This window comes from Marmota monax, unplaced genomic scaffold, assembly GCF_021218885.2.
Source record: "Marmota monax isolate L192 unplaced genomic scaffold, Marmota_monax_Labrador192_F-V1.1 WCK01_AAM20220418_F8-fsc00129, whole genome shotgun sequence".
Taxonomy (NCBI): Eukaryota; Metazoa; Chordata; class Mammalia; order Rodentia; family Sciuridae; genus Marmota; species Marmota monax.
The window spans coordinates 3,041,842-3,064,932 of NW_026693811.1; the positions used below are offsets into that span (position 1 = coordinate 3,041,842).

At 34.2% G+C, this 23,091-nt stretch overlaps 1 protein-coding gene across 10 annotated transcripts in view; it reads left to right on the top strand.

Moving 5' to 3' along the window:
- The window catches only part of Slc4a10 (solute carrier family 4 member 10), a 312,110-nt gene extending 289,242 nt beyond the window's left edge, over window positions 1–22,868 (top strand). For 8 of the 10 annotated variants that reach the window (XM_058584951.1, XM_058584950.1, XM_058584957.1 and 5 more), the window contains 5 exons: window positions 4,062–4,235; window positions 4,755–4,877; window positions 13,017–13,084; window positions 16,347–16,463; window positions 22,076–22,868. In XM_058584951.1, coding sequence (XP_058440934.1) covers window positions 4,062–4,235; window positions 4,755–4,877; window positions 13,017–13,084; window positions 16,347–16,463; window positions 22,076–22,142 — 549 coding nt within the window. In that variant the 3' untranslated portion in view covers window positions 22,143–22,868. Of the gene's footprint in view, window positions 1–4,061; window positions 4,236–4,754; window positions 4,878–13,016; window positions 13,085–16,346; window positions 16,464–17,296; window positions 17,336–22,075 lie in introns of all 10 variants that reach the window. The other 2 variants (XM_058584953.1, XM_058584952.1) reach the window with 2 other exon arrangements.
- Window positions 22,869–23,091: the final 223 nt, after the last annotated feature.

Below are 23,091 nucleotides of genomic sequence, written 5' to 3' on the forward strand. Positions count from 1 at the left end.
CTACATGAAGGTGGAAGAAACGATTGGAAGTTTGCTGCCATAAGGCAACAATGCCAGGAGCCCCAGGAGCTGGAAGAGGCAAAGGAAATTTTCTTCCCTAGGGCCTTCAAAAGGATTATGGCACTGCCAACATTCTGGTTCAGATTTCTGGCCTCTGCAACTCTGAGAGAATAAATTTCTATTGTATTAAACCAGAAAGTTGTGATAATTTGTTATGGCAGCTCCAAAAAACGAATACAGATTTCTACTTAATTTTGCCTTTGAATAATCTTATTTTATAACTTAATATTATTTAGCCAAACCACTTCAATATTCCTGAAAAAGAGATTAAATTCAAGCCTTATTCACTGAGTAGTTTATTTTTTTGTTACCTAAGAGAAAAATATAAATTACAGCTTTTTCTATGACATAGCTGGTCCCATTGCTGTTCAGAACATACAGAAGAACAGTCACTTGACTGAGGAACAGCACCATGGGTCTTTGTTCCTGAGTGAATGGCCAGTTTCTGACTTTGAGAATAGCAGCATGTAAGCCTTTGGATAGTGCTAGGTAACAGAATTGAGGTGTAACTTCAATGCAAAGTCATTATAAAATCACTGAACACACAAAGATTGTATGTCTTTGTTCATCTTGACTCTGGGTAAAATTAACTCGGGAGAGGGGGATGGTTGAGAAGTGTTATGTGTTTAAATTTTCCTGGGATATAATTTCATTTGTTCATTTTAAAGTATCTTTTGGTAGAACTGAATTGGTAAGGCAGATAAAGAAGAGTATGGAAGAGGTTTTATTTATTTGTTTTTCTGATTTTTTTTTAAATTGCCTTTGGCAAAAGTTCCATGAGTACTAATTTCATCTGTAAGTGAAAAGTATTTATTATTAGGCCCCAGGCTCACATAAATACAACAGCAGAAGTTAAACAAAGTAAAATCATTTTGATAGGTTTCAACAGATTTCCCCCCCTAATTCAACTCATATGATTTTATACCCATGTGGTTTAGAATTAAACAAGAATGTCAAGTTTGGAATTATTTGGGAAGTGATTCTTTGAAATAAAAATTGAAGAAAACATTAACAAAGCCCCATGAGTTAAGTAAAATGAGTTTTAAATACACAAATGAACAGCAAAACAGGGTACACCTGGACAAATAGCATCTCACACTGAGAAACAAGCTTAGTGAAAATTTAAGTGAGCTCCACACTCAGCAGTTGAAATTCCTAATGGGAATTGTAGCTAACTGGGCAGGGAAATGGAATATTGACATTATGATATAATAAAAGCCAAATGCAAAACTTAAAATACATCTATCATGAGTAATAATAATTAAATGTGTTAAATAGCTATGGTTCAAGGAATATGTTACTTTGTTACCCTATACATTGAAGAAATCTATTACCTTATGGGCAATATTAAGAAACTTTTATGTAGGTTTCTCAATGTGAAACATGGCAGAAAAAACAGATCACAGTGTTCTCATGAACGCTGTTTCCGTATTCAGATATATAACCACATCTATATTCATTCTAACACTTTGGGAATCCAAAGTAAAGCAAATGTGCCACTTAAACAATAACAATTGAAGCACCCACACACTGAAGTACACTTATGCAATAACATAGCTTCATAAATGGAGAAATGGTAGTTAGGGAAAATTAGTTGTATAGAAATGGAAATTTTCAGTTGTAAGCCAAAGGATTTTATTTCTCCCCTATTCTTATCTTCACTGTGCCCAAAGTTTTATTTGTATGCTTAATGATTTCTAATTTTAAGAGGTATTTGAGAAGTATTAAATAAAGAGACCTAATGGTATGTGTATGGACAGTATGGAGAGAGATGAACCAGGAATGAGTTTAGCACTTAGTACTCTTAATAGAAAGTTTCCATAAGTATTTTGGAAGGTAAATGAATGGACACTGGATGAATTAATGTGCACAAGATTCTGGTTTAGATAAATGGGCAGAGGAAGGTCCTGCATTCTGTAAGATAGAATACAGAAGGACAGAGGTATATATTGAGTCTGGAATTTCTAGTATATGAACAAATAGGGTTTGGTAAAATAGGACCCTAACAGTTTGACTATGGTCAGTTGTTCCTCTGCAGATTTGAGTAATTTTGAAATATATGATGAAAACTGCTAGTTCTTTCTTATAAGTTAACTAAGAATATTGCTAATTTTAATGTTACCCTTTTAACAACACATATATTATTGTAGAAATGGCACAAAGAAGAACAGTGACTATGATTGAAAGTCATAGTATTTTCTAAATAATAACCTCATGCCAGAAACTGAAAATGGCAGAAATTTCAGAAAAACTAAAATGACCACCACAAAATAAAATTACTATGCACTACAAAGTGTTACTAAGTAAAATGTAAGGAAGATTTAAGCTTCTGGTGAAATTTTAATTTATTAACTTGGGTGCTTGATAAAAATGGCCTCAAAGTCAAAGCACAACAGTAATGCAGTCAAAAATAATGCTACTACATGGCAAAATTGAAACAGAAAATAACATTGATTTATGTAAAATAATTCAAATAAAATATGATTAAAAACCATAAATGGTTTGACAGTGCAATATAGTATATTAGTCAAGAAGTTAAAATTCTCTCTGGAAAACAATTTTTTAACAAAAATCTATATAGATTAAATCTTTTTTTTTCTTTTGTATATGTAGATTTTACTGGAGGTTTGGGGTGAATGCTAATGGAGGATAAGCATACCCAATATGGAAAAAACAATTTAAACTATGAATATAAGTAAACCTGATCTTAATGATCTCTTTGGATATCTCTGTCACCAAGAACTTTGTGAATTTTGAATGGCCAAACCTTAAAAATTTTTAATAACACAAAATTGTACATCTATATGAGGTTGATTATATTATACAATACACACTGATGAAATCAGGGTGATTAACATTTTCATCCCCTTATCATTTGTGTTTTGAGTCTTTGAACTTTTCTTTTCTAGCCATTCTTAAAAATATATAGTTGGTCATTTTGAACTATAGTCACCTCATTGTGTTTTAGAACACTAGCACTTAGTACTTTTTCTGTTTTGATACAACCTATTGAATCCTTTACTATCTTTCCTCCTCGGTTTTTAGTCAGTTTGTGTGTGTGTGTGTGTGTGTGTGTGTGTGTGTGTGTGTGCTATAATCAAAAGATTTGGCAAGAGCAACTGTAGAGGAAGAAAGGTTTATTTAGTACTCATGGTTTTGGAGGTCTCACTCCGTTGTTCTGGGCTTAAGGTGAGGAAGAACATCATAGCAGAAGGGCATGGCAGAGGAAAGCAGCTCAGGACATGGTACCAGGAAGCAGAGAGAGAAAGAGAGCTCACCCCAAATGCAGGACCCCTAAGACCTGTCTCCTCCAGTCACATCCTACTTACCTACAGTTAACTTCTGTTAATCTATATCAGAGGATTAATCCACTGATTGGCTCACAGATCTCATAATCCAATCATTTTGTCTCTTATATAGGTTAAATATTTATGGTTAAAAAGTTTGTGTTTGTAAAGACAGCATCAAAACCATTGTTGGGGATCTAAGTGGCAAAAGGAGCAGAGTTCAAATAAGGAACTCAGAACATCCTCCACAGCATCTGGGTGGGGTCTGGAACTCAGAGAGGTAACTGAGGGAGACAGCCAGTTTGGGAGTCATCAGGAAGTATGTTAAAGTGGAAAGATGAGAACTGAGGATAGAAGAGAACTGAGCTTGGGAGTACAGGAATCCCCAGTATTTGTGGAGGAAAAGGAGGAGATTGTGATGTGACAAGAATAAAGATGACCTTTTGCCCTCAGGACTCTACTCTCCAAGGTAGCACTGACTTTGGCTTTACTATTTAGCATTTAGCACTGGCATTACTGTTGTTATACTCTACAACCTGTGCGGTTGTAAACTAAAATTGTAGTATTTCAGTGTGGTGTATCAATCTCATTGATGTCCAATTATCACAGATACATTATGTCAACCTAAAATTTGGGGACTGTATTAAATATCTGCCTTTCTATTTCTATTGTTGTCTTATTACTAAATGTAATTTAGTCTGCTTAATCTTTTAGTTATTTGATAGGATAAAGCTCTTCTGGATGCCTGCAAAACATCAACCAGATTTTATATATCTACGGCATGTACCACTCCGAAAAGTTCATCTCTTTACAATTATTCAGATGAGTTGCCTTGGCCTTCTGTGGATAATAAAAGTTTCAAGAGCTGCTATTGTCTTTCCCATGATGGTATGAAACTTGTACCCACTCTTTTCCTCTGATTTTGGGGTCCCTTTGGAAACACATGAACTAAAATTGGAACAAAAGAGTCTGATTAGAAACCTTAGTATGGGGTTTGAACAACCATTGGAAACCCTACTATAAACTTTGGCACTAAAATTAGTGACAAAGATAGGGACTGAAAATGATCATGAATTTGATTCATATTAGTTTTGTCTATATTATTCTGAATGTTTGTTATAATATGAGGTAATTTACCCTAGGTGAAAAAATATAAACTTTCAAAATTTAGCATCAGGGGCATTTTTAAGTGAAATTTAATTAAATATTTCCAAGAAGTTTCAAATACTTCAAAAACTATAGTGAATTTAATGATGTAATTTTTAAAATTCTCAACATGAATATACATATTCATCTCAAGGTTAATGTCAGCCCTAATCAAACTGACTCATTTCTACCAAAAATAATTGAATCTATATTTCCCACTTTTATTCTTTAAATCTTAAGCTGTTTTATTATTTTCTTCAGGTGTTAGCCCTGGTATTTGTAAGAAAGTTGATGGACTTCTTATTTACCAAACGAGAACTCAGCTGGTTGGATGATTTAATGCCTGAGAGTAAGAAAAAGAAACTAGAAGATGCTGAAAAAGAAGTAAGTCAGAGAAAAAGCAATGTCTCATAAAGAAGAAGAAGAAAAATAAAAGAAAGAAAAGAAAATCAGTTGCTCCTTGCAAAACTAAATTAGTATAGTTATCATTAGACAGTTATTACAAACAACCATGATGGACAGATTCGGAAGTTCAGTTTTTAAAATCATGAAGATTTAACCAGAGACAGAGGGCACCAAGATCTCACCTTAGGAAACCAATCTGTATGAAATATACAAATACTTTGTGCTTAATTAACTTCCAAATCATAAGGATTATTATTTCTCACTTATAGATGGCATAAAGTTGTTGATGCTTCACCATTTACAAGTTATGGTCATGCAATAACTATGTTTTCGTTGAAAATGTGAAGACAGAGAGAAATGAGTGAGTGAGAGAGAGAGGGAGAAGAACAGAGATGTGTTATTACTGATGGTATTTTCTAGGGAACAAAATTTTAATCAGAAGATTCTAGTGAAAAATCAGTTAGGTTTGAAATAGATGAAATGCTTAAAAGGAAAAATGATTTGCATTCAAAGTGATTTAAGATTGAATAATGTTTGAGAAACATTTTGGGTTCTATTTATTTTCATGAACTACTTATTTGATTCTATTTCATATGTTAAAACAATTTATTGTAAGTTTTAGGGCACTTATAAAGTTAATATGTTAGCTTGGATCTATTTTGAAGACTAATCATAACATTTTTAAAAGTATATAAAAACTACAAAGTATAAATGGAAAGAGAGAGAGAGAGAGAGAGAGAGAGAGAACTCATACAACATTTAGCAGAATGATTGAGCTCATAGATTGTAAAAGTAAAACAAAATTTCTATGTAAATATAAATAAGATTTAAGGAATATTTTGTGAGAATTGAACATTATTATTTCAATATTCTTATAGGTGGTTAATAAATGTATTCAGTTTTTTAATTATAGAATATTTTTTAAAGTCTTAGATATGTTCTTTCCATTGGGTAATTCATTTGTAAATGTTTCAAGAATTTTAAGTTTTGCTTAGTCATTTAGTGAACTCAGATTAAGCCACAAATCTAATGAAGTTTCTGCTCAGAATTTTCTACCAGTATGGCTACATAATGTGAATAATAATTCCTTTCTTTTTTTATGGTATTCCATTGCAGTCAATAGATTTTCACACATAGATGGATCACGATGATATATTTTTTCTGTATAAATATTTCAATTTTTCAAAATGTATAGAAGGCATATATAGAATCATACTTCTAGTATATTAATATAATATTAAATATTATAAAATTGTCATTAGTTCTCTATTTTTCTAAGTTTAATGTATTCTGATTTAAGTATTAGACATTTTTTAAAAATAATGTTTTAACTAGTATATTTTGGATCTCTTGTTTCTTTTTAGAGTGTCAGTAAATGTCTGTGTTACCCTCAGGTATTATTCAAGAAAAATATGACAGAATTTGGCACAAGCTAAATTTAAATAAGATGGACATCAGACTATTGAAATTTTAATGTCTTAAATTATTCATAGTTGATGTAATTAAAATTATTAAGATTGAAAACAATTTCTAAGAAGTTATAAATTTTCAAAGAAAGTAATTTTGAAGAGAAGGTGTGCATGTGCAAATATTTAACAATGAATCCCAGTACAATGTACAATTAAAATACACTGGTTTAAAATTTTTTAAATGTATAAATTGAATTTTTAAAAAAGCTTATTGGCCACAAGCTTCTCTATAGTTTCTCTGATAATTTTGCTATTATTAAATACATTCAGGCAATAACTTAAAATTTACTATGACTGTATTTTCTTACTTTGTTTACCTGCCTTGTCTTTACTGCTACTGGTGGAACTAGATAGCAATATTCCCAGCTATGTATAATCACTGCATTCTAGCATTCATCTTAGGCCACATCACATCATGAGACATTTTTGCTCCTCTTAGAACTTCAGTCTTAGAATTTAGAACTTTCAAAACGAAAAAATGCTGTGTAATTCCTATGTTATCTTTAATATTCTTCCCTACTATGACTGAAAGTTTCAGATTCTCCTTTTGTCTCTGAAATAGAATAGACAAAGCTGATGGTAATAATAAACTTCATAGAATTAGCTATTTCCACGGCCCAACTTTCAAAGCTGTGAATATTTGGCATTTGTATTTATGTGCCCTATATCCATTTTGCAATTTATTAATCCCATTAGGTAGGAATTCTATATAATTAGTTTCTAACCTTTTTACATTATATCCTGCTATAATCTAATGGGTATTTACTCTCTTCTGATTATGAAAAATTCTAGAAGTAACTAGTGTCCCTAAATTTCCTAGAACTCATGTTTTCTACAAGTATATAAAAATAGATTAAAGATTTATTGGGATAATTTTATGGCCAAATCCTTCAGCTCCAAAGTTGAGAGGGGAAAAAATCTTGTAATACATTCATCAGACAAGTTTATGGATCTTTAAAATTCAAATAGATAAATATAGTGAGACTTCCATGTGATCCTCATTACATGGAAAGAAACAAGAAAATCAATAATAGTCAAAAAATAAACTACAATTGAACATTAAAATGTAGTTCTCACTATTGCAAAGGCAAATAATTCTGCATCAAACTGGGGAGAGAAAAGAAAGTTTATAGATGTTTATGTTCTAACCTGGGATTAGCATTTAAAAAGTAGGATCAGGGAAGAGAGTAGGAAGATTTAAGGAGGATGACACTAAAAGTTAAATCTCTGGTTGATTTTCTACTTGGTTGCCTAGATCTTGATATTTTATTTCTTGAGCTTAAGGACTCCACTAGAGGATGTGATCTTCTTAACTATGGCATCTTGTACCAAGGCCCAGTCTTCCAGGAGATTTTGCATTAAGGTGGCAAATGGACAAGTTCTGCAGAACTGTTTCATTTCTGCAATTGCTCAAATTAATTGAGTAACTTTGATCATGATCTGGCAAGATAGTAAATAGCAGAAATGTCTCAGCTCCCTGAGAGTTGAATTTAAAGTGAGCTCACCTCTTGTCCTTTTGGTGATAGTTACAAGTTTGTACCTTTATCCTCTAGGGTTTTCCTATCAGTAGCCCATTTATGGTCTTATGGCACTGAAAAAGCATTCATTTGACCTTAAAATTCAATAATGAGTTAAGCAGAATAAATAGCTACACAGGCCAGTCCAAGGTCGCAGAGCTTCTGTTCCAAATTTTCATGTACTTCATGCATATGCATATGCATATGCTTCAGTTTTTAGAAAGAAAGGATTATAATCAGGGTAGAAATGAATATTGGAACCCTGACATTTTGCACATTGCTCTGTGTAAAGGGAAGACTGCAGAATCAAATTCTGGATGTCCAAATGTGCTCAGAGTACCAACATGCCTTTCTTCCTACTTAAATATTCTCTAGGACATTGTACACATTTGACAAAAGGACTATTGTTAAAAGCAGAAAACTCCACAGAATGTTTACTCTTGGAGAGAGGGTGATGGGGTTAAGCTTAGCTAAACCCTGGACATTCAATTTGGCAGAAGGTATCAGATTGAGACTTCTTGATTTACTGAGGGTTCACTCTAACACATACACTGTTAGAAAAAGTAGACAAGTAGGGCTTTGTGATTTGTATCAAATGGGTTCATGAAAAATTCCAAGAAATTAAAAAAAAAAAAAAAAAAACAAGTGCAATAAGCAAATTACAGAAAATGTCTTACTATTAAGAAGGGTCAGGATGGGTTGTGGATTTAGAAAGCATGGATAACTAATTATTATACAAATATCTTTTCTAATTGAATCTTAAGATGTGGCAAGCTTATTCTCCTTCTTCAAGCAGTAGTTTTTCAAAAATGTGATTCCACAACCTCTGCTACACCAGCCAACACCTGGCAGTTTGTTAGAATAAAAATTCTTGGGCCTTACCCGAGTCCTACTGAGTTAAAACTCTGAGTAGAGGGGCCAGTGCTCTGTATTAATAAGACCTCTAGGGGATTCTGATTCATGATAAAGTTTGAGATAAGCCCTTTCCTAAACTACAGAATCTGAATCTCCAGAATATACTCAAATTCTAAGTACAAGGTAACTCTACAGAATTTTTCACTTTAGTATTTATAATAATTCATATATAGAGACAATGAATTGAATATTTTGATGAAAAATATATGTTGTCTCTCTATATGATATGAATTCTATATTAATCCTCCCATTTTTCCTTCTAAGCTTTCATTGTTAGTATTTTATGTATTGGCTTGTCTCTACATTGGAAATCATAAAAAATCCTTATAAATATGACATTGTTATCACATGTTTGTAGCACCTATTCTGTTAGTTGGGAAAGGAAATGTCTAGATGCTTCTTATATTCTGTAGGCCTTGTTTTCTTCTTGGATAAAATAAAGGAACTGAACTTGAATTTGGAAATCTCTTCCATTTCTTAAGATATATAGATTACAAAATTGCTGAATATTTTCTATCTTCTGTACTGTAAGCATCTTCACAAAGATACTTAGAGTTGCTATTTGTTCTTTGTTGTTTGTAATTTGGAATATTCGAAGCCTCCTACATAGATACAGACTTTGCTGAAAAATGGATAAAATAAGAGATGTTACTACTTCATTAAAGGTAAAAAAATAATTAAAGGATAGAGAATTTGTTAGGTGTCACAATATGGGAATAAGAATTTTTATGTTTTTATGAAATACAATTCAGATTCATGATATAACTTGATATATATCCTCCTATTAATCAAAATACACCACAATTTGACTCCTGTTTTATTTTCCCCTTGAACTCAACACAGACCTTTGGCTCTAACCAGGCTAGTTGCTCATTACTATGAAAACATGTTTTATTTATTCCTTCATTTTATGCTTGGTTCACATTATTTCTTCCTACCTACAATTTCTTCCATTCTACAACTTCTGCTCCTGTACTTCTCATGGTGAGCCTTCATATCCTCTAAGGGTAGGGTCTATATCTTTCTTTTCATGGTTGTAACCCAGTGCCTATCGGACTTCCCATCACGTAGATAATGCTTAACACATATTCATTTAATGAATTTATTAATGGTTTCTGGATGATTCTTGTTCACTGGGTGACTAGAGCATAGTACATGCTCAGTAAATGTTGGGATGCTAGTGAGTAGATTTTTTTTTTCTAAGCCTAACTTTTCCTTCCCTTTACTGGACATAGCATTAATTGCAGTTCACTTATTTTGTGTCTGAAAATTCTTTTATTATCTTAATCAAAAGATGACATTTAAATCATTATAAATATTTCTTTAATCAAATTGAAGAAACCCCTCAAATGTTCTTGGGTAAATTTTGTCTTCATCCTTTTAACATCGCACAACTGGGTTCTACCACGACATAGAACTCAGCATATTCTTGATGGATTCCGTATAAAAGAAATGCTGAATAGAACTCATTTTGAGGTGTGTCTGTGGTGGATACTTGGTTAGCTTTATGCTATTCTCTCTCTGCTTGCATGGTTGACATAACCTGAGTTGTGATTGTCGTGATGACTGGTGCCTGATTTGACTGCTCCTCCCCAGAAAGGCACAATTTTTGGCTCCCTCAGAGTGCTGCCTGGGTTGCAGCCGGCCCTCCATCCCTGCTCCAGGGCCCACCCAGCTCCCTTCTGGCACTGAAGGCAGCGGCTGCTCTGCCACCCTTCTCTTCAGATAAGCATGGCTTGGAAATGCTATCTTTAGAGGTGATGAGTTTTTGTTTGGATAGAATTATGACTAGTATAAAGCCCACACATGCTAACAAGCCACAGAGTGCAAAATAATTATTGAAAGCAATTTGAGAGAAAAGTGGAAAATCATCTGAAGAAAAACCAAAATTGTTCATAATGCTTTGGCCCAATTTTTTGCTGTTGGATTGAATAGTGATTCTTCATTTTTCTGCTGCCAGGTAGCTTACATGGTGATGAACCTGTTCTTCTCTTAAACTTTATTTGCATTTTATTCTTTGTTAAACATCCTTAGCTTTTTGACATTCTTTTCTGAATTGGCCAGAAAAGATACTATGTGACAGTCTTAACCTCTTATTGGACAACTAAGGACAGATTTACCTTTTGTTTATATCTTGGTTTTCTTTACATAGCCTATGGAATCATTGAATGTCTTCTCTTTAGGCTCCTCCATGTGCATTAAGGTAACCTCTCCCATGGAAGTAACCTTTTCTACCTGAAAGGATACATATGCTCTGCCCATGGGTTCCAGGATGTGCTTGTAAATTAATATGATATATGTATTGTATTCCATACAATCTTTTTATTGCATTTGCAAGGCATATCTCATTCTAGGCTGCAGATTAGCTCTGCTTATGCTTAAATGGGTTACTTTAAACTAATAGGATTGTACTCATCTTGAATTAGTTTTAATAGTGCTGCCAAATGACAAGGAGAATATGTGTAAAACATAAGTAATAAAATACAAGGGCCTTAAAATAAAAAAATACTTTAAAAACAGTAGAGAAAGAGAATAGAATTGGTTCTTGGAATGCACAGGGTTATGCCATTAGCCCCACCATGTAAAAATATAACATAAAGTGTCTGAGGGGGAATGTATAAGCAGAGGCATGGCAGAGCTTATGCAGCACCCTGGCCTCTCCATTGCTCCGTAGCCTGGGCTGGGCATAGAGGTTCTGTATGCACCACAACCAAGGCCCCTGCAGAGAGGGCCCTACCTTGGCCAGTAGGTTGGGAGACTGATGCAAGAGTGAATGAGGCCTATCCCCACATCACATGACATATTCATAGGTTAGCTGAAGAGTCACTAAAAACCACTTTGCCTATATAAATAACAAGAAAGATGGAATATGACATTCAGATTACAGATTGTGCAAGTGAAGGGCCAAGATTTGAATAAAAGAACCCCAGGTACCACCTTGCCTTCCAGGAATAATGGCATCAGCTAAAGGTTATATCTCTCTGGCAGCTATTATAGGTTAAGCTGGGTTAAGGAAGTTTAGCTCTCCTAAGTTACTGAAAGGGGAAAGGAGAAGAGCCTTCAGGGCCATCTGTATCTGTATTTTTTTTTTTTTTGTCATCAATTCCCACTTTGGGAGGATCACCTACTTCTTCATGTCTGTACATCTTAAAATCCATTTTGAAGATAGAATAAAATAACCTAATATTTTTAAATATTCTAAATAATTCTTTGAACTGGAGTAATTCCAGTTGACCCATTTGAAAATAAATAAGAGCTGTAATTAAGAGCATTAAATAAGAGCTGTAATCTATAGACAACTTTCTTACTGGGTACAGAGAAAAAGTTTAATGATAACATTATTTGAAAATTTAATGAGAACATTTTAGTATGGTAGCCATATGATTATCCTCATTTCAAAGATATAGTTTAGAATATTATATATGAAGATATACTTTTGTGAATAAAGCATTTCTACCTTTTGGAGAAAGGTGAAATGTTATTGTTGTAAGAAGAAATATGAAGCATAAACAAAAGCTAAAGATGCATCTGACTGGAGTCTAACTATTCAATTTGTTTTGCCACCAAGCTTACCTATGTTTTGATGCATATATTATAGGAAGATATTTTCTATTATATCCTTCCAAGTCTGTAGCATTTGTTCTAAAGTGTGGTGTCCAGACTAGCATAGTCAAATTTAAGTGGAAACCCATTAGAAATGTAAATTTTTTTGCCCTCTCTACTTCAGACCTATAGAATCATATGAGGGCAGAACCCAGCAATCTGTATTTTTAAAAACCTTGCCAGGTAATTCTACTGTAGAGTTTGAGAACTACTGCTCTGAATATATTCTTTATCTCCTCCTAATAAAGCATTCTGGGATGTAATTTCAACTTTATAACAACAAAACTGATTATATTACCCGCACTTTTGTCCTTGTAAGGTTTAGATTAATTTTTTAAAAGTCTGTTTGGAAATTAACCATGTTTTACATTGAGTGACATGAAGGAGATTGTTGTTAGCATTTAAATTACTTTGTGTTATGAGATTCTCATTAATTACTTATGTTCTTGGTAGCTAAGCTTTATTGAAAGGACCTGTGCTGGCATTAATAAATGCAAACAAAGTGGAAGGTCTTGAGGTTAATGAGATAATGAAACATTAATCTGTGTTTCTTCTTTAATGTAAAATGGAGATTCATCAGGTTCACTTTATATACTTTACATTTGTCTTTCCAGGAGGAACAAAGTATGCTAGCTATGGAGGATGAGGGCACAGTACAGCTCCCACTGGAAGGGCATTATAGGTAAGATATACATTTAAAAACACATCCATGTCAGTAATAGAATATGTTGATATGTACTCTAAGAATTTCACACTGTGTGGATGCTCATAGATGTTTGCTGAAGTTGTATTAGAGGAGAGACTGAAACGAGAAATTCGATTAACCAGGTTCCAATACTAAGTTCTGCCCATACTGACTGGATGACTATACCCAAGTAGCATAAAATGATGTGGGGTAGGAGCTGTTGTCTGAACTATTTTCTTCTCATATTTTATGATATTTATAAAAGAATCCTTTCATAGTCTTAGAAAGGAGCAAATAGAGGACAGGGGTAAGATTCACTTCTGGACTAAATGAGATAGGTATTCACCAAGTTGATCACCGGTCAATATTTTAACTCTGGGAATTTACCCCTTAAAATAAAAAGTTAAATCTATTTCTTGAGCTAGAGGAATAAGTTCTATTAATCATTTTATGAAAGATTTATGCAATTCCCACAAATATGGTAATATTCTTTACATACAATAGGAAAAAAATGTTTTATAAGTTGTAATAAACATTTTTGCAAGTATTTGGCCAATAATATTCTCTCTCTCTCTCTCTCTCTCTCTCTCTCTCCACACACACACACACACACACACACACACACACTGCTCCACTCACCCCTCCCTCTCTCTTGCTATAGTTTAGTTTAGTTTTCTTGTAAATTCTATTTTAAGTACCATTTAATACCCAATTTTATGGATTCAGTGTTCTTAAGGATAATTTAAGGCTTGCCAGTAAAAAAAAAAAAAAAAAAAAAAACCAACAGGGGATAATTTCCACTGAGGGAGGAATTTGTCATAGTGTTAAAGACAAAATAGGAATATTTTGGAGCTTTAGGGTATATTCTAAAATCATATTTCCTAAAAAGTTTTAAATAAAATTACATAGCACTTAAGAGTGAGTATAAGTATAGAAGGCATTTTTACTTTCTTTCTTTTTTTTTCCTTCTGCAACACTTAAAATCTAAAATCCTCTTGATTTAGTGGAACCAGTATATTTCCAAATGTATTCTATGGAAACCTAGTCTCATGGGGTAACACTCCCAGAAGAGCCTGATAATGAAATAAGTTTGGAAAACATTCCATATTGCATTCCAGTTTGAAAATTCACAATGTACAACTGCATATGAACTAATCTAAGTAGTACTGGATTTTTAAAATGAAGTTTGACTTTGTCTAATCTAGCACTTTCTAAACTCTTGCTCATAGCCCCTTGTAATGTAATATCATGAAAAATTTGTGTTTCACATGATGATTCTTTTTAAATTAGTTGATCTCATGCTTTGTGTTGCTAGGAAGCTCTCTTTCCAGGCAGATTAAAGGAATTAAAGAGCACCTTTCTAGATTGGGTAAAGTAGAGACCCAAGTTTTTTGTTTGTTTGTTTGTTTTTTTCCATCTTCAGTGTTGAGTTGTTGCCCTCTTGTGAGCAACCACTGATTTGGTTCCTGTGAGGTCAGCTTAGGACTTCTATAGGACATGATTTTTGTCATAGCAGTTTTACCTACACATAGCAAAAAGAGAGATATTTTCTGTTATAGAAACTTTATTTCACTTGGTAGATAATTAATTGCTACTGCCATTTGGTTGTTTCTACCCCTGGGGATGTTTTGCAGCATCCTGGATGTAACCTATAATTGGTGCCATTTTAAAATGTAATAAAAGCATCAGGTATAGTACAGGCTCTGATATTGTAGGTTACCCTAGATATGTAGAAAGAGCTCTGCCAAAGATACAGGCTGCATTCATCTGTTAAAAAACAGTTATCACGTAAGTGAGTACCAAATACATGAATGAATGATCAAGAATCACATCCTTATGAAATTTATATTTAAAGTAGAGTAGAAATGGAGGACAGAACATTAAAAAAATGAACAAGTAATATAATATAGTATTTCAGATGGTGAAAACTGCAGTGAAGGCAAATATCAAATAAAAGGGATGGGTGTGGTATGAGGAGATGGAAATAGCAATTCTAATTAGAGTGGTTGACAAGAGCCTGAGAAGGTGATGTTGGAACAAAGAGAGGGAAGTTATATATAGTGGGATGAAATACTTGTGAGGGCAGAAGAAAGATCTAGAACAAGGGGCCCCAAAACCTTTAGTGTTCTACAGTGGTCAGGAGGCCATTGTATTGTGGCTGAATGAGCCAGGGCAAGATGGAGGAGGTGAAGTAGAGGTTGAGGGGGCATAAAGCTCGATATGGATCATTGTGAGAACTCAGTGCTTACTGAGTAAGTGGGAGCAACTGCAGGGCCCACACCTGCAGACCAGGGATCTGCATGGCAGTAAATGCCAGGTGCAAGAGCCTAAGCAGTCCACATGTAGAATCTAATCTGTTATGTGAAACAAATTTTTAAAAACTGCAGCCCAGTCAGGTGTGGTGTCCTAGTCCTATTATCCCAGAGACTCCAGAGGCTGAGGAAGGAAGATCACAGGTTAAACAATTTAGAGATAACATCTCCAAATAAAAAGAAAATAAAGAAACTAAGGGACTGAGGATATGACACAGTGTTAGAGTGCCCCAGGTTCATGTCCCCAGTTCCACCAAATAAAAAAATAAAAAGAAGAAGAAAAGGAAAAAAGAAGAAGAAAAGAAAAAAAGAAAGAAACTGCAGCCCAAACCTGTATTTTTACAATTAGAATCTTTTCTTTAGATCTTTTGAGTTTTTCTAATAATTGAGAGAGTCTTTCCATATTTCTTAATTTTTGATTATTAAAAATCCTGTAAAATAAATAAAATTTGGTACATATGTACAACAAAATATTATTCAGCCTTAAAAGGAAAGAAATTCTGACATAAGCTACAACATAGCTGAACCTTGAGGACATTAAGCTAAATGAAATAAACACAAGAAGATAAATACTGTTTTATCTAACTTATATGAGGCCCTTAAAGTAGTCACAACCATAGAGACAGAAAGTGGTTGCTAAGGCCTGGGAAAGGAGGAACAGGGATTTATTGTTTAATGCACATAGAATTTCAGTGTTAAGAGATGGAAAGTGTTCTGAAGATGGATAGGGGCAGTGGTTTTATGTTATGAATGTATTTAATAACATTTAACTGTGCAGTTAAAGATGGCTAACATAGTAAATTTTATATTACACGTATTTAACCATAATAAAAATGGAAAAAAATTCATATAGACATAAAATTGTCCTATATTTAGTTTCTGTCCTTGAATAACCCAGTTACTTATTTAATGTTTATTATTTCATTTTTTGGTAAACTCCTAACTAGAGATGATCCATCTGTGATCAATATTTCCGATGAAATGTCAAAGACTGCCTTGTGGAGGAACCTTTTGATAACTGCCGATAACTCAAAAGATAAGGAGTCAAGCTTTCCTTCTAAAAGGTTTGAATTTTAAGATAATGAGGTGTACTGTTTCTCATTATTTTATGAAATCAATCTACTAGCGAAAGAATGATATTGGTTTCTATCAAATTTATATCTAAAATGGTTCAGAAAATTCATTTTGAAAATGGTCAAAATTGTTTTTTTTACAAATGTTATTATGTTTTCCAACATTTCACTTGAAAATAAAAAGCTCACTCCAAAACTAGCACAGTGGGGGGAAATGGAGGTATAAGTGAGTTCTAATGCATGGCATTTTTGGACATTTATTTTGGCCTACTCTTTTGCTGTATGATTTTATTGTATTCCATCATCACCCACCCTGGACCCCCTCAGATGTGTGCCCACATTTCCCACTTCCTATTTCCTTTTTGAAAAGAGATATCACATACAGTGGGGATTTTATGTTCAGTATATTGCTAGTCCCCTATCTCAGGTCCCTGAAAATTTTTACTCACCTCCTTACCCTGAAACTTTTGGCTCTCAAAAGTTCTACCCATTCTTGTTTATTTATAAATATGCGAACAACCCCTAGAGTTGTCTCTGGTGATTTTATGTGCATGCAGAGGGATAGGTATGTCCTCAGATATCAAGAATTGTAATGAAATGTTCTATTGAATTTTCCAGAATTTATAAATAAGAATCTAAACTATACCATCCTGTCTTCTCAGTTGCTAATCTGAAGAAAAAGGAATTCCTTTGCTATGCTAGTGTTTCTTATTAGAAAGCAATTGAAGCAATTTGGGATGGTGTTATGGTTATTAAGTTTCTTTATTCTCATAACTTTAAATTAACTTTTTCTACTTAATTTTTATATTACATTTTGTCATAAGCTCCCCTTCCTAATCACTCTAGAAGCTGATTCCCCAAAGGTAAGACTCTCTCCCTTACACCTACTCCTTGGCTGCATTTACTTATGTTAAATGGTGTCTTCTGGAAACCCGATCAGCCTGTGTCTTCTGTGTGAATTTTGGGGAGGCAAAAGACATAGAAAGTCTTGGGCTCAGATCTAGTATCAGACTGAGTTCTATGCTGCTGCTGTTACTAGTCAGCTCTTTAAGTGGCTCTGAAACTTGAATAAACTTTGTTCCATCCACAACTTATACAAATGCAACATATATAAACCAATAAATCTCACAGAACTGTATTTAGTACTGACATTAAATTTTTAGATTGGGAATAGAAAATTTGTCCTTTTAATTAGGAAATTAATAAATGGAAACTCAGAGATTCCATTTATGTTACCATGAAGCATTCCCACCTTCAAGTCTTACCTGACTTCATGAGTCATAATTGGAAACATGGACTAGAAAGCAAGACTACTTTATTCTTGGAGAATATATCTCTTGTTGCTGGCTTTTGTCACCCCAAAATGTCATACCGCTTCAGTGTCACCTCTACACCAGACAGAATAAATAGGACAAACAGTGGATGAGAAGAGTCTTCACCCCAGGGGCTGGGTGGCAGTCCTCTCTCTGTCTCTGTCTTCTTCTGTCTCTCTGACTCTCAACTCCTCCAAGACTTACTCCATAGGATATTAATATAAATTACTCAGTGGAATGTCTCCAAGATCTTTGGTTGATATCTTTGAACAGGGCTTCAAAACCACCACATATTTATTTGCTTGGGTCAAGCAGCAACAGTGTTTTATTCTAAAACATGCTTTATCATCCTTTCCCCCAAATATCTGCTATAGTCTTAGAATAAAAAGAAAATATATACATTTAAAATACAAAATCCAGGCCAGCTTGGGAAGCTGAGGCAGGAGAATTGCTTATTCAAAGCCAGACTCAGTGACTTAGTGAGACTTAAGCAACCTAGTGAGACCCTATCTCAAAATAAAAATAAAAAGTAAAAAATAAAAAATAAAAGGTCTGGGGTTAAGTGCCCTGGAATTCAATCCCTGGTACCAAAACCAAAACCAAAACAAAACAAAGAAATCCAAGTTGATGAGCTCAAAGTAAGAAGTAAAATGCCAGCTGTGGGAAATATCTGTAGAATTTGAAATAATCTTGTAGATTGCTTTTCTTCCTGAATTAAAAAGATGCGTGTCCCAAATTGTTTCTCTGTTTTTCTTTGGTTCAAGTAAAAGGTTTTATGGCATGAATTTTCAGTACTTCTTAAAGTTAAGTATTAAAGTCAAGTTATGCTTTCCACCAGAGAAACCTAGTCATATTTTTTAAAATATGTCTTGATTACTTCAGAAGTAGATTAACTCTAGTAAACAGTGTAATGTGCTTTTAGTAGGTCCAACTTTAAATAGATCATCCTTTAAACCTTGATAGAACCACTTGATAGAACCACTTTTCATTCTTTGAATATACACTCCCACTGACTTGAGGTTCAAACTATTATGGAATGAACGTTTACCCAGATATCTTTACTTTTTCATGTGATACAATCTGTGGCTTTTCTCATGAAAAATCTCTTTCTGAGTGGTTAACATCTTTCATCTTTTTAACTGTGGGAACTGTAACAGAGTGTGGCTTTCAGAAATCCTAAAACCACCAATCCTAATAAAATGAATATGGTGCCAAAACTACCACTTTCTCTTGGTATCTGTTGAAGGCACTAAAGTATAACAACCAGAAACTAGGAAAAGTGGGTACCTGTTAGAGTATTCATTGGCCAAAAGAAAAAAAAAAAGAGGCCTAAGATGTCAAGTTACCAGGACCTGTATCTCTCAAGACCTAAGCTGGTTCAATGCAGCCTTTGATCCAGTCCCCTCAGTTATTTTCCTTCCTGTCCCTGGCTATAATATGACTCAGAGAAGCTTAGGTACCCTTTGTAATAAAGTTTAGCAGTAATTATTTCATCAATATTTTATTATTTCATTCATTCATTAACATTCACACTTGCCAAACATATTTTACCTAGTTTGACAACAAGTAGAGTCTAAGAATGAAACACAAGTTCTACCTCATCCATAGGATGTCTCCTTTTGATCTTAGTTTAATAGTCCCATACATACTAGCTCCTCTGAAGCTTATGTGATGGATTGGTAGAAATAGGTCTCATTAAAGACCACATTGCATCAGAATAGGTGAGCAACTGCTGTGTTTTATAAAACTGATGCCCACAATCAACTTTTCATGGGAAGGTACCTGTCAATGCTAGGAAAGGAACATTGGTTTTGCCTTGGTGGCAGAGGGTGGGCTCTGGGGCAACTTCTTTTTGCTTCTCCCTCCCCAGCCTACCCCTGCACTCCCCACAATCTTATTCTATCCTGGATTCTTCTCCTTTGCTCTGATTTCTTAGGCCTAGTCTCTCTAATCACTGCTCAGTAAATATTGTTCATAATAACTGCTTTTAGTACAACCAAAAAGTAACAGCTTCATAGATTTCTTAGCAGCATGACAGTATTGGGTCACTTTTTCCTCTCTTGAAATACTACTTGCTTACATTTTAAATTTTAACTCTTCAAGTACAAAGATAGTCTTATCTATATTGTATTCCTAGGTCTTTGCAGAATGTCTGGCACATAACAGATATGCAGTATGTTTTTTGCAATAATACATAATATATATGTAATATGCATCTGTAATAATTAAAGCAGTAAATTGACTGGCATCTAAACAGTGATTTAATAGGGAATCTGGAGAGCCATACAAAAAGAAAATTCAAACTAAGAATATTTTTCACAGAAGTCTTGAACTAGTTATAAAATTTCTGCTTCATAGTTTGCTGAAATCTAATTTGATAGCAAAACCAATAATTTTAATGAGGGAAAAACAGTCTTTTATAACCAAAAGACTCAATATAACTGAAGCAGACCAGAAGGAAGCTCATCTGTGGATCAAGTTGATAATCAGATTTTTTTTTCTTCACTGCCTGGTGACTAACAGTGCCATTGAGAACTCATTCATTTATCAAAAGGTCATGGACCGCCTCCTATGTTCCAAAGTATTATATGCATAGGAATTGTACAGTTGTAGAGGCCAGTACAATTGTCCTTCACAAGTTCCTGTTAAATATTTCATAAGGCAGAGTCCACTGGAAATGGAAATACCAGTGTCAGTATGCTGGAATTGAGCTGTAAGAGAAATTAGAGGCCATTGGTACAAAACTCAAATTTATAGATGAAGATACTGAGTTTCAGAGAGATTAAATAACTGTCACAAGGTCATGCAGCTCATTCTTAGCTTCTAGGAACTGAACCCAGATCTTCCAACTCCAAACCCAGGGGTCCCTGCACTGCCCATTCTGCCTTCTTACATTGGCTTTGTTTGGCAGAAGAATTTGGGAGCCAGGTAAAGCCCAAGGAAAAGTTAAATGTTGAAAGCAGGATATCCGACACTTGTCATATAAAAGAAATTTAAAGTAGAAGAAAGTGAGTCATACAGATAGAGGAGTTAAAAATACAGAGTTAAGACTCTCAACACATCATGTGCACACTGTCATCTCTTCTCATGGAAAGAGAAAAGAAAAGGGAAAAAAAGTTGCTTTGCTCTGACCTGTAAGGAGTATGTGCTGAGAAGTGTGGCAGGCATAAACCCGGGTGCCATAGACACTCGCTCACACCAGCTCTGAGCACTGGCAGCGTGCCACAGATGGCAGAAGCTCCGGCACTTCTTACCTGATGGTGCCGGGTGGTGGTGACAACTGAGAAGGGCTGTTTCTAGCTTGAATTGGAGGAAAAACAATTTTAAAAACATACTCTTAGAATGTGTCTAAGTTATTGACCACTGAGAAAGCTGCATAGGAAGACCCATAGAAATACAGAGTTTGATTACTTTATAACTTGGAGAAGAGTTATAAAACCCCAGGATGTCTTCCCTTCAACTGATTCATAAATGTATATTAAGGGTTGAAGTTAACCATAAAATGCTGTGGATTCTTCCAATTTAGGGCTTCAGAGGCTGGTTGTAGGTTATCCTGTGTCATCAGTGGCGAGGGGCACAGAGATGTCCTCCACTAAGAGGGCTCTGCTGTGCACTGGAGGTACTAGGGGAATAAGCATTCCATGCTACTGGAAGCACTCTCTATGTGAGCTTCATGTATTTGAGCATGTTTTTGGAATTTTCCATGAACACTTCATTGGAAGAGTAGGAAAAATATACAGTGAGAAAATATTGACCTAATAGACAAAAATGGTAGAGTTACATTACCAGCTTTACCATCAGTAAAGTTGATTAGAAGGTGAGATTAAACAGAAACCATTCAGGAATGAGTTTATTCTAGAAGTGAAGTGAAGCGAAGCAACGGAGGGGCCACATGCAGAGTCCAGAAATACCTCTGGCAGCATCTTGTTTGTGTCATTTACTGGTGTTAGTGCTATCTTAAAATGGGACATGACTGGCATTTTCAACAATCATCAATGATTCATTTCCTAAAAGTAGATCATGTTATTAATCTTGCATGCTTTAGAACTGTTTTAAAATGTCTGGGTTTTGTTTTTTGTGTCTGTTTTTGAATTTCCCCCTCTCTGCAGTTCTTGGTTTCTATCTCAATGAGTGCAGAGGATTTTAATTGTTGCTTCGAAGCATGAGAGAGCAATGCCTACAGGCTCTTGTGTTGCTTGGGGGTTGATGGGTTTTGTGTGTAAAGCAAGCAAATCTCAGTGTAGCCATGCTGGATTACAGTAATAAATTTCTCTTTCTTTTCCCTTGTAGCACTGAAAGCCGAAAAGAGAAGAAAGCTGACTCAGGGAAAGGTGTTGACAGGGAGACTTGTCTATGACTTGATCTTCAATTTATTTTTTTTCATATATATGAGGAGAGTGTCACAATTATTAATAAAACTGCTTTGATCATGTATTGTAAATTCTGTTTCTCATCCCCAATCCACCTTCATACTGTAAGTAGTGCAATACTTGTTTCATTTCTGTGTTTAACCTTCTGAGCAAGTGAGACAACCTTGTGAGCAGATACAATAGCTAATGCAAGAATCCGTGTTGTGTTCCTTGCTGTAAGACATTTATAAACACTGAATTCTCATTGTCAGCTTTATGAGAGCAATAGCTTTCTTAAAGAGATAAGTCATATTTGCCTAGTTTGTATTTTCCTACTTTAGTAACCTGAAGATGCCTGATAATTTCATTCAGAAGAATTTTGAAAGGTAGTCTTACTTCTTTTTATTTTTATAGATTAGCATTAGTGACTTACTTAAAAAAACAATCAAACAGTTAGTTTGAAAGCATTTTTAATAATAATATTTATGCACTTCCTTGATTTAATATGAAACATTTAATACTTAAGAATTTATATGTAACCAAAACTTACAGTCATTTGAAAAAAAAAATCTATAACCTGTTCACAGCTTGTTAAAAACAATCAGATACTAATGCAATGAGTCAACTAGTATTTGCTTAAAATTCAAGTTGTGAATACATGATCAAATATTAGGCTTGTATGAAATGCTTTAGAAAAACTTTGTAATGGTTTTGTGGGATTTATCAGAAATGTGCTGTTAAATTTCTCTCCCGTTGACAAGAGATGTTTTCCAAATAAACCTATAAATACATACTTGTGGAGTAACACAAGATAAATTATTATACATGAAATTCCACTTCTGTACAGTTATTCTGCTACTAATGGTCATGTACTGCTTAATGTTGGTCCTGAATCATGTTCTAATGAAGACCAAAAGGTCTCCAATTGTAATTTTTTTTTCTGCAAAGCTCTTTTCC